This window comes from Alexandromys fortis, unplaced genomic scaffold, assembly GCF_014885135.2.
Source record: "Alexandromys fortis isolate MF-2015 unplaced genomic scaffold, M_Fortis_MF-2015_v1.1 scaffold_73, whole genome shotgun sequence".
NCBI classification, from domain to species: domain Eukaryota; kingdom Metazoa; phylum Chordata; class Mammalia; order Rodentia; family Cricetidae; genus Alexandromys; species Alexandromys fortis.
Genome location: NW_026067959.1, coordinates 2455439 through 2466847, shown reverse-complemented (window position 1 = coordinate 2466847; position 11409 = coordinate 2455439). Strand labels below are relative to the sequence as shown.

Sequence of the window (11409 nt, the reverse complement as noted above, 5' to 3'; positions counted from 1 at the left end):
GAAAATGATACAGTCAAGCTCACAAAAATTAATATCAGTTGTCACTTTGTTAGCTCTATAGAAAGATACTTAGTGCAAATATCTTTCATGTGTCCCCCTTCTACTCTCCAGAGACAAATCATAATAACGTCTTATACATCCTCACGTCAATTTTAAAGTAAAATAGTGTAGAATTTTTTTTCAGATCTAAGACATTTTCCATGTTTTCCAATGGATACATGGATGTTCCTTTTAATAACCAAACCAGTTGGAAACTACTTTTAATCAAGACTGTGTTTTATTCAATAAACTTCTGAAGATGTGGGAATATTCCAGCTGAAAGCCTTTGGTTTTCCCAAATTCTTCTTTTAACTGAAGGAAAGAAGTGTGCTTAGAAATATCCAAAGATAGCCGGGCATCGGTGGAGCAGAACAGGTGGCGGTGGCGCGGGCCTTTAATCCCAGCACTCAGGAGGCAGAGGCAGGAGGATCTCTGTGAGTTCGAGGCCAGCCTGGTCTACAAGAGCTAGTTCCAGGACAGGCTCCAACACTACAGAGAAACCCTGTCTCAAAAAACAAAAAAAAAACTTAGAAGACATGCAGACATGCATGAGCTAGCTGCATGTGATTATTAGTGGAACTCTGCTTTACAGTATCTGTGAAGACAGCAGGCTTGTCACCATGTGAGTGTGGCAGGGACTTGGGCAGTTCCCCAGAGGCGCATACAACACTGTGTCAAGTGACTACCAAGGACATGGGCTGTAGCTCTGGTCTCTTAAGGGCCACATAACTATTTCATCTCATCATCAAGGGGGCTACAGACATTCAACCAATGTTTGGGGGATCCACAAGAAAACCCCTAAGCCTGCCTGGGGGGAGAGGAGGCCAGTAGTCCGGTAGAGTCTCCTCAACAATGAACACATCTCAGAAGGGCAGGATTCAGGGAAATGTCTACAGACCCTTCTCTTCCCTGAGAATTTCTGTAGCAACCTCTCTCCCTGAGCAACACTGACCACAGGAATGTGGAAATGCTCGGGCTTGTGAAGGAATAAAGGAAGCGATTAGAAATTTCCTGAGGGCGCAAATCTGCCCTGAAGCTTCCTGTTTCCAACATGTGGTTTAGGAAGCACTTCCCAACGCCATATGGGTGGAAATCGGCTATTATTTTAATAGCAGTGTGGTGCCAGTTGTCTTTGGAGTCAAATCAACGGTTCTTACCCGAGTTGAACTTTAGAAGATGCATTTCTCAAGATGCCAACACAAGGACTCAGCCAGGCTACCAATTAGGCTGGAGTCTCTGAGGCATATACGTAGGTATATCTAGGTAAACATTTGTGTATGTGGAGATGGATTTTTCTAAACTTTCGGAATCCTGGGGCAAAAATTTACTGAATGAAGCCGTGGCTTCCTCGCTTCTCACTCATGTGACACCAGGACACTATTTCTTCTTCAAGCCTCCTGTCCCTGGTCTGAGGCCACCACAGCCTAACAGAGTCAACGGCATGACGAAAGTGAAGATGTTAGCCTAGGGATCATGCCATGCCTGTGACCTGTATGCAGGACTAGTCCCTCCTTCCCCCTGCAGAGCCCGGTTTGAGCTGGCGACAGAACCAGTTGGTGCAGATGGGGACCGAGGAAGCTCACACACGGGCAGAAGTGCCACCTTCTCTTACCTCACCTGCTAGTGATGCTTGTGTATTCCTGGAAGAAAGCGAGTGTCCTGAAGTAGCACTGAAAAGCAGTCTCCTAGCAAGGGCTCACACCGAGGCAGCGAAAGTCCTACTCCTTCTCTCTGCTGGCAACTGGCCGAGAAGATGATGACGCAGCCACGCCCTGCGTGAATGTCGGCCAGCCTGTCACAGATGGCTGCGGGCAGTCAACAAAGCTGCTGACCCCAGACAGGAAAAGCAAAGGACCCACAGTCACCTGGAACCAACTGCAATAGGTCAGGCTTTCTGTGAGAATGTAACTCTCTCCTCTCTCTCTCTCTCTCTCTCTCTCTCTCTCTCTCTCTCTCTCTCTCTCTCTCTCTCTCTGTGTGTGCCCCTTGTGGTACCCCTGGGAGGGAGCTGACTTTTCTTAAGAATACCTATGATTTATTAAATAATTTCCAAATATCAAGCACATATGTGAATTACTTCATTTAAAAGTTGTAACAGTGAAGGAAGCCTGGGGTATCGCCTGTGAAGGTGGACATACTTAAAACTTAGAAAGGTCCCACTGGCCTGCTGTCAGTGACCCCACAGACTGTCCAAGCCCCACAACTGTCAGTGGACCTAGTTTGGTCCTATGCAGTCCCCGCTATCAGTCCAGAGTCAGTGAGCTCTCACTAGCTAAGGCCAGCTGTTTCTGTGAGTATCCCCATCATGGTCTTGACCCTTTGCTCATATTGTTCCTCCCTCTCTTGGACTGGTCTCCAGCAGCCAGGGCTTCACTGTAGATTTTTGTATCTGCTTCCATCAGTTGCTGGATGAAGGTTCTATGATGACAATTAAGGTAGTTATCCATCTGACTACAGGGGAAGGCCAGTTTAGGCGTCCTCTTCACTGTTGCTTAGAGTCTTAATGGGACCAGGATTCAACCCTAGTGCTTGAACTGGCATCTAGGAGCACATTCTCTTTGAAGGGACACCTTGCTCAGCCTAGATATAGGGGGGAGGGTCCTGGTCTTACCTCAAAGTGAAGTGCCAGACTTTGTTGACTCCCCATGAGAAGCCTTACCCTTTCTGAGGAGTGGATGGGGGAGGGGGAGAGAAGGGTGGGGCAGGAAGAGGGGAGGGAGTAGGAATGGAGACAGCTATAAAAATGAGAAAATATTGTATTAAAAATTCATAATAAAAGCAAAGACTTAGAATGGCAAATAACTTGTCTAAATCCACATAATAATAAAAATAGCCATATGTAAAACCAAACTTGTAGCAAACCATAAAGATTTTTATAGCCTATTTCTAAAAGGTGATGATACTGTGCCCTGATTGTTAAAGAAGGAAGAAAAGGTCTTTTTCTTTATTTTCTCCAGAAGCAAAGCAAAAGCACTGAGAGGCAGTGCCCACATCATCTTCATCATCTGTACCCATCCTTATTGATCTTTTTATTCTGGACTATAACCAGGAATTGATCTGCATGGGGGCAGCAGGGCCTGCCTCGTCCTTGCTATGAATATTTTTCCTTTTTTCCACTTTCATGTGTGCTTGTCCGTGTGTGTGTGGTGTGCACTATGCTTGCTCTGCAAGCCTGTGGGTGTGCACGTACATGTGCACTTGGCAGTGTGTAGCGGCCCCGGGGTTGATGTTGGAACTTATCCTCAACAGTGCTTCCACCCTATTCTTTTGAGGCAGGGTCTCTCAGTCAAATCCAGAGTCCAGTGACATGGCTAGTCTTGCTAGCCGGCCTGCCCCGGGAATGCTGCCTTCACACTCAGAGGCAAGAATTACTGGTAGGTTACCATGGTATTTATGTAAGTTCTGGAGTGCTTAACTCCATTTCTTATGCCTTAACCACCATTGTTATGCAATTTTAAAATCCTACAAAACCCAGACTTGGTGATTAATAATTTAGGGCTTGAAGGGAGGAAAGGGAAATGGGAAATGATGTAATTAGACTATAATCTCAAAAATAAAAATAATATTTTTTAAAAAGTACAAAAGTAAATTGAAGCCATGCATAGCTATCTGCTCTATTGACCTAACTCCCTTGTAAGCTCCAAAGAAAGGATTCAGACATCAGATCCCTTGTACTGCAAAATACATCAAAGTATGGGTCATTCTTGGAAAGGATTCAAGACTTGGTTAAAATCCTGCTGTGTACTTGGCCTTATCTCATTATTTTTATCTACATGGGTTCAAATTAGAAGGCATTACAAGGGACGAGAAGGAGAAAAAGTCTCCAAGAAAAGACTGACCAAGAAAAGACTTGGCTTTTCCCTATGGTGATGGCAAAAGTCCGTGTTGCTCTATGATGTCCAGCATCTTCAGTCTCTATAGCGATGCCTAGTGGGCTTGTTGCCACCTCTGTAATCCTTTCGTGAGCCTGTCAGTCCTGCAGCAGAGGAAGTGGCTGGAGGAGGAAGCAGGCTGTAGTCTGTAAGCTAAACATGAACTCGCTGGACTGGCGAAAAGTCCATTTGAGGCGTCATTGGAAATCATGCAGCCTTCCAAATCATGAGCAGTACACCAAGACTAAATCAAGAATGGCCATGTTCATGGTTACATGATCAACTAGTCATGGCTAACACTTGAGCCTTAATCCCTGGCTCCGGTGCTCAGTTTTTTGACTTCCCTAGCCAGCACCTTATAAAGTAAACTGAGGCTGGACTGTAACGCTGGGAGAGTGAAAGGCTGCTGAAGGCCAGGACACTGTGGATGAGGACGCCAGGGGCAGGTTTACAAAAGAAGCTGTGGCCTTCAAAGGTCATTATTTCCCCTGCAGGAAAGTCAGGTCATGGGCCAGTCAGCTGGCCTCTTGGATTCCAAGAAGAGGTGGTTCTGACCACGTGACCTTGACTTTATTAGCTACTGTGAGGACAGAGTGAACACTCTCACAATCAAGAATTCCTAGGAATCCACATTTTCAGAGATTGGGGCCTTCCTACTTCCAAATAACAAAACTGAGTTAAGATAATGACTTGAATTTCTTTACTTTTCCTATCAACCAGGAGGACAGTCACAATGCCAACATGCCTATCTGCTTACTTCAGCTTGGTGGGCAAACAGAAAAGAATGGGTCCTGTGAAAATGAGCAATGAATAACTGTGTGGCCCAGGAAAAGCAAGACGTACAAAGATCATTCAGAAGAGTGGTTTCTTTCTTTAAGCTCCAAAGATATGAATATTCTATTATGGATTTGTTTTGTCTAATTTAAATCTATTTCAGGTTGTCCCAGAATAGTCTTCCTTAACAACCCATGCCATGCTTGAATGAGTTGTACTTGAACAAATTTTCCTTCTAACTAGTTAACATAGTTCTCAGGCTAGTTCCTGGTCATCTCTTCACTCTCTTGAGCAGAGGAGGCACAGTAGGCCTTCAGTTTCCTTGCTGATATCTTGTCCTCAGGAGTGCGATACTTTGCTGTACACCAACCACCTCCTGATGAGCTGGGCGTCTCGGCACCTGACAGCCGTGACACGAGCCGCTCTCCTGGGGGCTGATTGCTGGTGAGAGAAGGGAATCTCAGCACATCCAAGGTAAAGCCATTGTCAGTACCTGTCTGATCTTGAAAGAACTTGGCCGGCCATGTGTTCCCCTGTTTTGCCAGCAAGATCAGCTTTCATGAAGGCTCTTGTAATTCTGTTTATCTTCTGGCGCCACAGCTGTCAAACTCTATAGCATAAAATCCATTCATGTTGCAAGATCCACAGCACACCCGGTAAAGTTGGCACTGACTCTGAGACAATCCATCACATTTGATTTTTATGTCTTGGCATCCAATTATAGCAGGATCGCCTGAGTCAGATCCTTTGGAGTCCGCTCAGAACGCTAGCGCAAAACTGACTTGCACAGTGGCCATGAACACCTAGGGTTGGCGGCAGCCCACCTGGTCCCTTTCCACTGAAATGGCAAGGAGGGCGCTTCTTTTATGTTACGTTCTCCTGACATCTGGGTTGAGGAGAAGCTCTGTCAGCTAGTGGGATTGCCATAGCCACAGGACAATTGTTAGAAGACACATTATTTTGAATTTGAGACCAAACTTTTAAATTATAGACTTTTCTTTTCCTTCTGATAGGTATTTTTACCTATATTCACCTTTGATCAGCAGTTTCATTGTGGTTTTTAACCTAAGCCATGAGAAATAACCCTTCTTGTATCCTCCTGCCGCAGGGTACTGCAATACTTGGTACTCACTCTGCGGGAAGACTTTGGCGTCTAGTTGGGGGATCAAATTCTGAGTCTCACTGAGTTGGTGTTCTGTTCCTCAAAGGGACAAAGACCATGCATGGAAGAACGGGACGGGAGGAAGGGAGAGAGCATAGGGTCGACGGTAAAAAATGTCATTCTCACAGAACAAGCTCTGCACATACCATCACTGTCTTACCTATCTACAGCGCAGCTTCTTTTTTGAGGACGCTGTTGCTTAAGAATTTCATACACGCATAGAACGTGTTTTCAAATCCCCCACTCCCCTCCCCTCTGTCTCCTCTCAGCTCCCTCACCTTTCTCTCCTAACTTCACGTACTCTTTCGAAATCCACTAAGTATATATAGTGCTGTCTGTATAAAACTGTGGGTCATGACCCCTCTGGGTCCCCGAACTGAATTTAGGAGTCACGTAAAATTTGGCCACAGTCAAATGTTTCTGAATATGAAAAGAAACATAATTCAAAACCAAATGCATGACTCCAAGGTGTTTCTGGCAGCTGTTTGTACCACATGACTTCACGGTAGCCTTGGTTTCGAACACACAACATACACACGGTGCCAGTGAACAGTGACCAAAAACCTGGCTCAGACTCCAGAGCGCCATGTGCTGTGCCACCCAGCAACTGACAGTACGTGCAAAGGTTCCTGCTCCTGCAGAGATGGAATAAATAAGACTTGCAGCGTTTCTTCATCACTAGTCTTTGACGTGTAAATATCGAATGAGTGTTTATTTGCATCTTACTGAGTTGGAGTTTTGGTGTAAAGACTTGCTGATTGAGTTGCTGACTTGAATTTCATTTTTTAAAAAAATGTTGGGCCAGGCATGGTGGTGTATACACCTTTAATCCTAGCACTTGGGAGGTAGAGGCAGGTGAGTTCAAGCCCAGCCTAGTCTACATAACAAGTTCTGGGCCAGGGGGGAAGGGAGGCTACATCATAAGAGCCTCTCTCAAGAAAAAGAAAATAGGTGTGAGATTAAGACAGAATTTCTAATGATTTTTGAAATAACCTAAACCTAAAATAAACTGCCATTTTGTACTCCATATTGTGCAAAGTGACATTCTCAGAATTGATCATCATAAAACCCAATATATTGATCATTTCTGAAAGATGTTGAAGATGTTACAAAAGATGTTATAAAACATTAAAGATTCATGGGAAAATTTTAAGTCTTTGTGTCAAAATAACCAAGCAAGAGAGATGGATGGGTCAGTGGTTAAAAAGGCTTTCTGCTCTTTTGGAGGTCTGGAGTTCACCTCCCAGCATCCACTTGGTGAGGCTTCCAACCTCTTGTGACTCCGGCTCCAGGGGATTTTGTTCTTTGCTCTGGCCTCCACAGACACCTAAACACTGATATGCATGCATAGACACATACGCAAGAATAACTTAAAATAGGTTACTTGAGTCCTGCTTCTCTGGATCGAATCCGGACACCGCCAAAATGCCGGCTTACCACTCTTCTCTCATGGACCCCGACACCAAGCTTGTCGGCAACATGGCGCTGCTTCCCCTCAGAAGTCAGTTCAAAGGACCCGCGCCCCGCGAGACAAAAGACACAGATATTGTGGATGAAGCCATCTATTACTTCAAGGCCAATGTCTTCTTCAAGAACTATGAAATTAAGAATGAAACAGATAGAACCCTGATCTACATCACACTCTACATCTCTGAGTGTCTAAAGAAACTTCAAAAGTGCAATTCCAGGAGCCAAGGCGAGAAAGAAATGTACACGCTCGGAATCACAAACTTCCCCATTCCTGGAGAGCCTGGCTTCCCCCTCAATGCCATTTATGCCAAACCTGCGAATAAACAGGAGGATGAAGTGATGCGGGCGTACCTACAGCAGCTGAGGCAGGAGACTGGACTGCGGCTCTGTGAAAAAGTTTTTGACCCTCAGAATGATAAACCCAGCAAGTGGTGGACTTGCTTTGTGAAGAGACAGTTCATGAACAAGAGTCTCTCAGGACCTGGGCAGTGAGTGGATGGAGCCCTGGCAGCATCACATCAAGGTGTACACAGTTCTTTGTGTCCGTTCATAATGGATCATGAAGTGAGGAGCGATTGTGTCTTTGCCTGAAAAGCTCTTGATCAAGAATTTGGGGGGTGGGTGTCGGGTGATCTGAATTTTTGGCAATTTCAGGCTGGTACTTAATATGTAATAAATGTCATTGCTTATCTTAGACATTGAATTAAAACATTTTTGAGATTAAAAAAAAAGAATAACTTAAAATAAATATTCAAAAAACAACCAAGGAAGGCCATCCATCTTACTAGCAGCCAAATTTGCTTTCATCTTTAATAAATGGCAAAATTACAAGCATGTCAAAGACTTGTTGTAAAGCAAATTTCTTTATGGTTTGTTTTCAGTAAATGTTTGATTTAGATACCTAAATAGCCAGGATTGGATAAAAATGTATTGAGTGAAAGGGGATTGTGAGTGGAAAAGTTTAAGAAACCCTGTTTTAGAGAATGTTGTTTCTTTCCCACCTTTTTAAAATTTTGTGTGTGCATGTGTGTGTGTGTGATGTGTGCACAAGTGTGAAGCTCAGAGAACAGCCTCAGGCTTGGGTCCTCCCCTTCCACCTCATTTGTCTCTGTGGGTTTGCCACTGTGGGCACCAAGCTAACTTGTTGGCAAGCTTCCAGGGATACTCCTATCTCTTGCCTTAGGAGCACTGGGATTTCAGACCAGTGCTACCAAGTCCAGTCTTATGTTGGTTCTGGGGATTTGAACGCGGGTCCTCACAGTGGTGCAGCAAGTACTTTTACCTACTGAGCCATATCCCCAGCCCCACACTATGCTCTTCTTGTCTTATTTTGAATGTAGCAGTTTTCCCGTTACACCTCAGAGGCAGTAGATTCACAGATGTAAAAACTGTCATAGCCTGACGTCTATTCACACTAGATCTCCCAAGCTCCCAAGAAAAGCTGCCTGTGCACGGAGTCTGAACTTAGTAGGGCTATAGCCTGTTCTTTTGCTATGTTATCTCTGGGTCCTTTTCTCTGGCTGCAATTTGGGGCATCAAAGACTGAATTTTGTCCAGGAACTCCAGTGATATTGATGCTGAACTTCTGAACACTCTGAAAATATTCCCAGTTGACTTTCTACCATGGAGATAAATAAATATGGAGCTTGCGGTCCTATTTAAGCCACCGCTGGTCAAGCAGTGCTTTGTGTTGTTTGTTTAACTATTTGTAGGGCTTTCCTCCACCTCCACCTACACATGGCAGCAACCTGCATTCCCAGCTTCAGAGAAAACTGTACATGTTTGAGCACTTGGTCTTAGCTCTAAACCTAGATGCAATTGCTCTTGGTAGTCAAAATACTAGTTAAACCAAGTATGTTCCAGGCTTCTGTTGCTGTGTCCTCTCTCAAATAACACTTTAAATCTCAAACTTGAACCTTCCAGAAACATCTCTTCAGGCAAGCAGTCAACCACCCAGAATATATGGTCATTGAAAGGAATCTAGTGTTCAGAGCCAGTTCACCTGCCCCATCTTATAGATACATACAGACCATACAGACATGGGACATTTTCTGAAAGACACTGGGGTGGAGCCTCAGTGACAGTGGTTGAAAGGACTCTTTTGCCTTTGATAAACTTAACTATGCTGGCAAAAACGTAGGAGTGAAAAATCTTCTCTTTTCAACCCCTCAGGGGCAGTTTCAAGATTTCATCAGGTCATAACAGTATTAAATAAAAGGCATAGCTTGGTGTCCAACCTGTTCTTCCAAGGGTGGAATAATGTGAAATAATCCTTCTGTACACTATGACTATGTATTAGTTTCATTGGTTAATAAAGAAGCTGACTGGCCAATAGTTGAACAGGATAGAGTTATGTGGGAGAGCCAAACTGAGAATTGTGGGAGGAAGAAAGGTGGAGTCTGGATTCACCAGCAGAAACAAAGAGATACAGAATGGACATGCTGTACTGAGAAAACATACCAAGCCACATAGCAAAGTATACATAAGACATATGGGTTAACTTAGATTAAGAGTTAGCTAGTAATAAGCCTGAGCTATTGGCCAAGTATTTGCAATTAATATAAGCCTCAGTGTGTTTATTTGGGAGCTGCTTGTGGGACAGAGATTTCTGCCTACAAAAGGGTCTCAAAGTGAAATGTTACCTGGTATTTTAGCTTTCCCTTACTGTGACAAAATGCCTTAGAAAATAAGTTTAAGAAAGAAGAGGTTTGTCTCTGCTCAGGATTTAGTTGACTTTGGCTGTGGTCACTTAGCCCAGAGTCTTTGAATCTATGCAATTATACAATTAGTCCACTGTGGCAGAAGTGTACATCAGAAAAAGCAGCTCACCTTGTCATGGCAATCATGAAGAAGCAGGTGGTCAGAAACAAAACACACCCTTCCAAAGGCCAACTCCAGTGACCCTCTACCTCTAGTGAGCATCTGAAGTCTCTCATCCTCCCAATCCCACTGAGAATCTATGGGTGGGTTAATTTCTTCACCAGGGCAAAGTGTCAGGATCCAGTTTCTCCCAGAGGTCCCCCTCTCAATACTGCTGTACTGAAGACAAGACCTTCAACACATGAGGCTCTGGTAACATTTAAGGACCAAACTAAAAAGGAAGACAATTTTTTTAACCATTTAGTTTAGGTGTGTCTCTACAACCTTGGAGAAGGAGAATCAAACATGTCTACAATGTCTCAGATGACAACAAGTTTCACTGAGTCCTTGGTCTTATAAACCCAGGTATTTAATAAACCTATCCATCCACATGAGAAACTCTTCCCTTCAAAATTCAGTACGATGGATGAGGAAAAACAGATGGAGTACTTAACCAAGTTGCTCACTAATGGGATCCAAGTGTATTCCCTCCAGAAAGACTCCTGACAGAGTTCTTGCTTATGAAATTCCACAGTTAAATGTGTCATTAGGTCAGTAGTCTGAGAATATGGCCCAGCATATTCACCTGTAGTGGCCAACAATCAGATTATGTATCAAGTTCTCAAAAATTCAGACACACCGACTTGGTAATTCTGCTTTTGAAAACCCTAAGTCTGGAATTTCAGCAAAATATAAGCAAGGTTTTAACTACAAAGTCAGTCAAGTCAGCATTATTTGTTGTTTATGGTCATTTCAAATTATAAATAAGCCCAGTGCCCCCTGACGGGGTAATGGGAGTAAATGATGGAACACACTCGGCGCCATCGCTGTCCCTGGTATTTATGAGATTTCTAAGGAGAGTTTGAACTGATTAGGACAAAACAACAGAAAAATTTAGGATGCAAAACCTGTTTGTTGCTGTTTTGCTTTGTTATTTGTGTGTGTGTGTGTGTGATATGTCCAAACATTGTACGGACATATAAAAAGACTTTAAGAAAATACTATACAGTGTAAACATTATTTATCTTTGCTATTTCCCTTTGATCTTTATTGTCTACACATTTCAACGTTTTCTAGCTATCCTCTTTTTATACCATAATTTATAAGAATAAATGAAACATAATTTTAGCATAAGCAGTTAAAGAACACAGTGAACTCGAGGGTAGAAAGTCCACAAGACTGAATCACAACTATCACTTCTTTTTGATTCGGGACTGAAGCTACTGAATAGGT

General features: G+C 43.5%; 1 protein-coding gene across 1 annotated transcript; it reads left to right on the top strand.

Annotated features, from left to right (window-relative positions):
* Nucleotides 1-7231: 7231 nt before the first annotated feature.
* Nucleotides 7232-8011, top strand: LOC126507986 (actin-related protein 2/3 complex subunit 3-like). The gene has a single exon (XM_050152843.1). The coding sequence runs from the start codon at nt 7273-7275 to the stop codon at nt 7807-7809; it is 537 nt and encodes a 178-aa protein (XP_050008800.1). The 5' UTR covers nt 7232-7272; the 3' UTR covers nt 7810-8011.
* Nucleotides 8012-11409: the final 3398 nt, after the last annotated feature.

Coding starts and splice junctions, on each gene's coding strand:
- LOC126507986 (XM_050152843.1), top strand. CDS start 7,273: ATGCCGGCTTACCACTCTTCTCTCATGGACCCCGACACCAAGCTTGTC.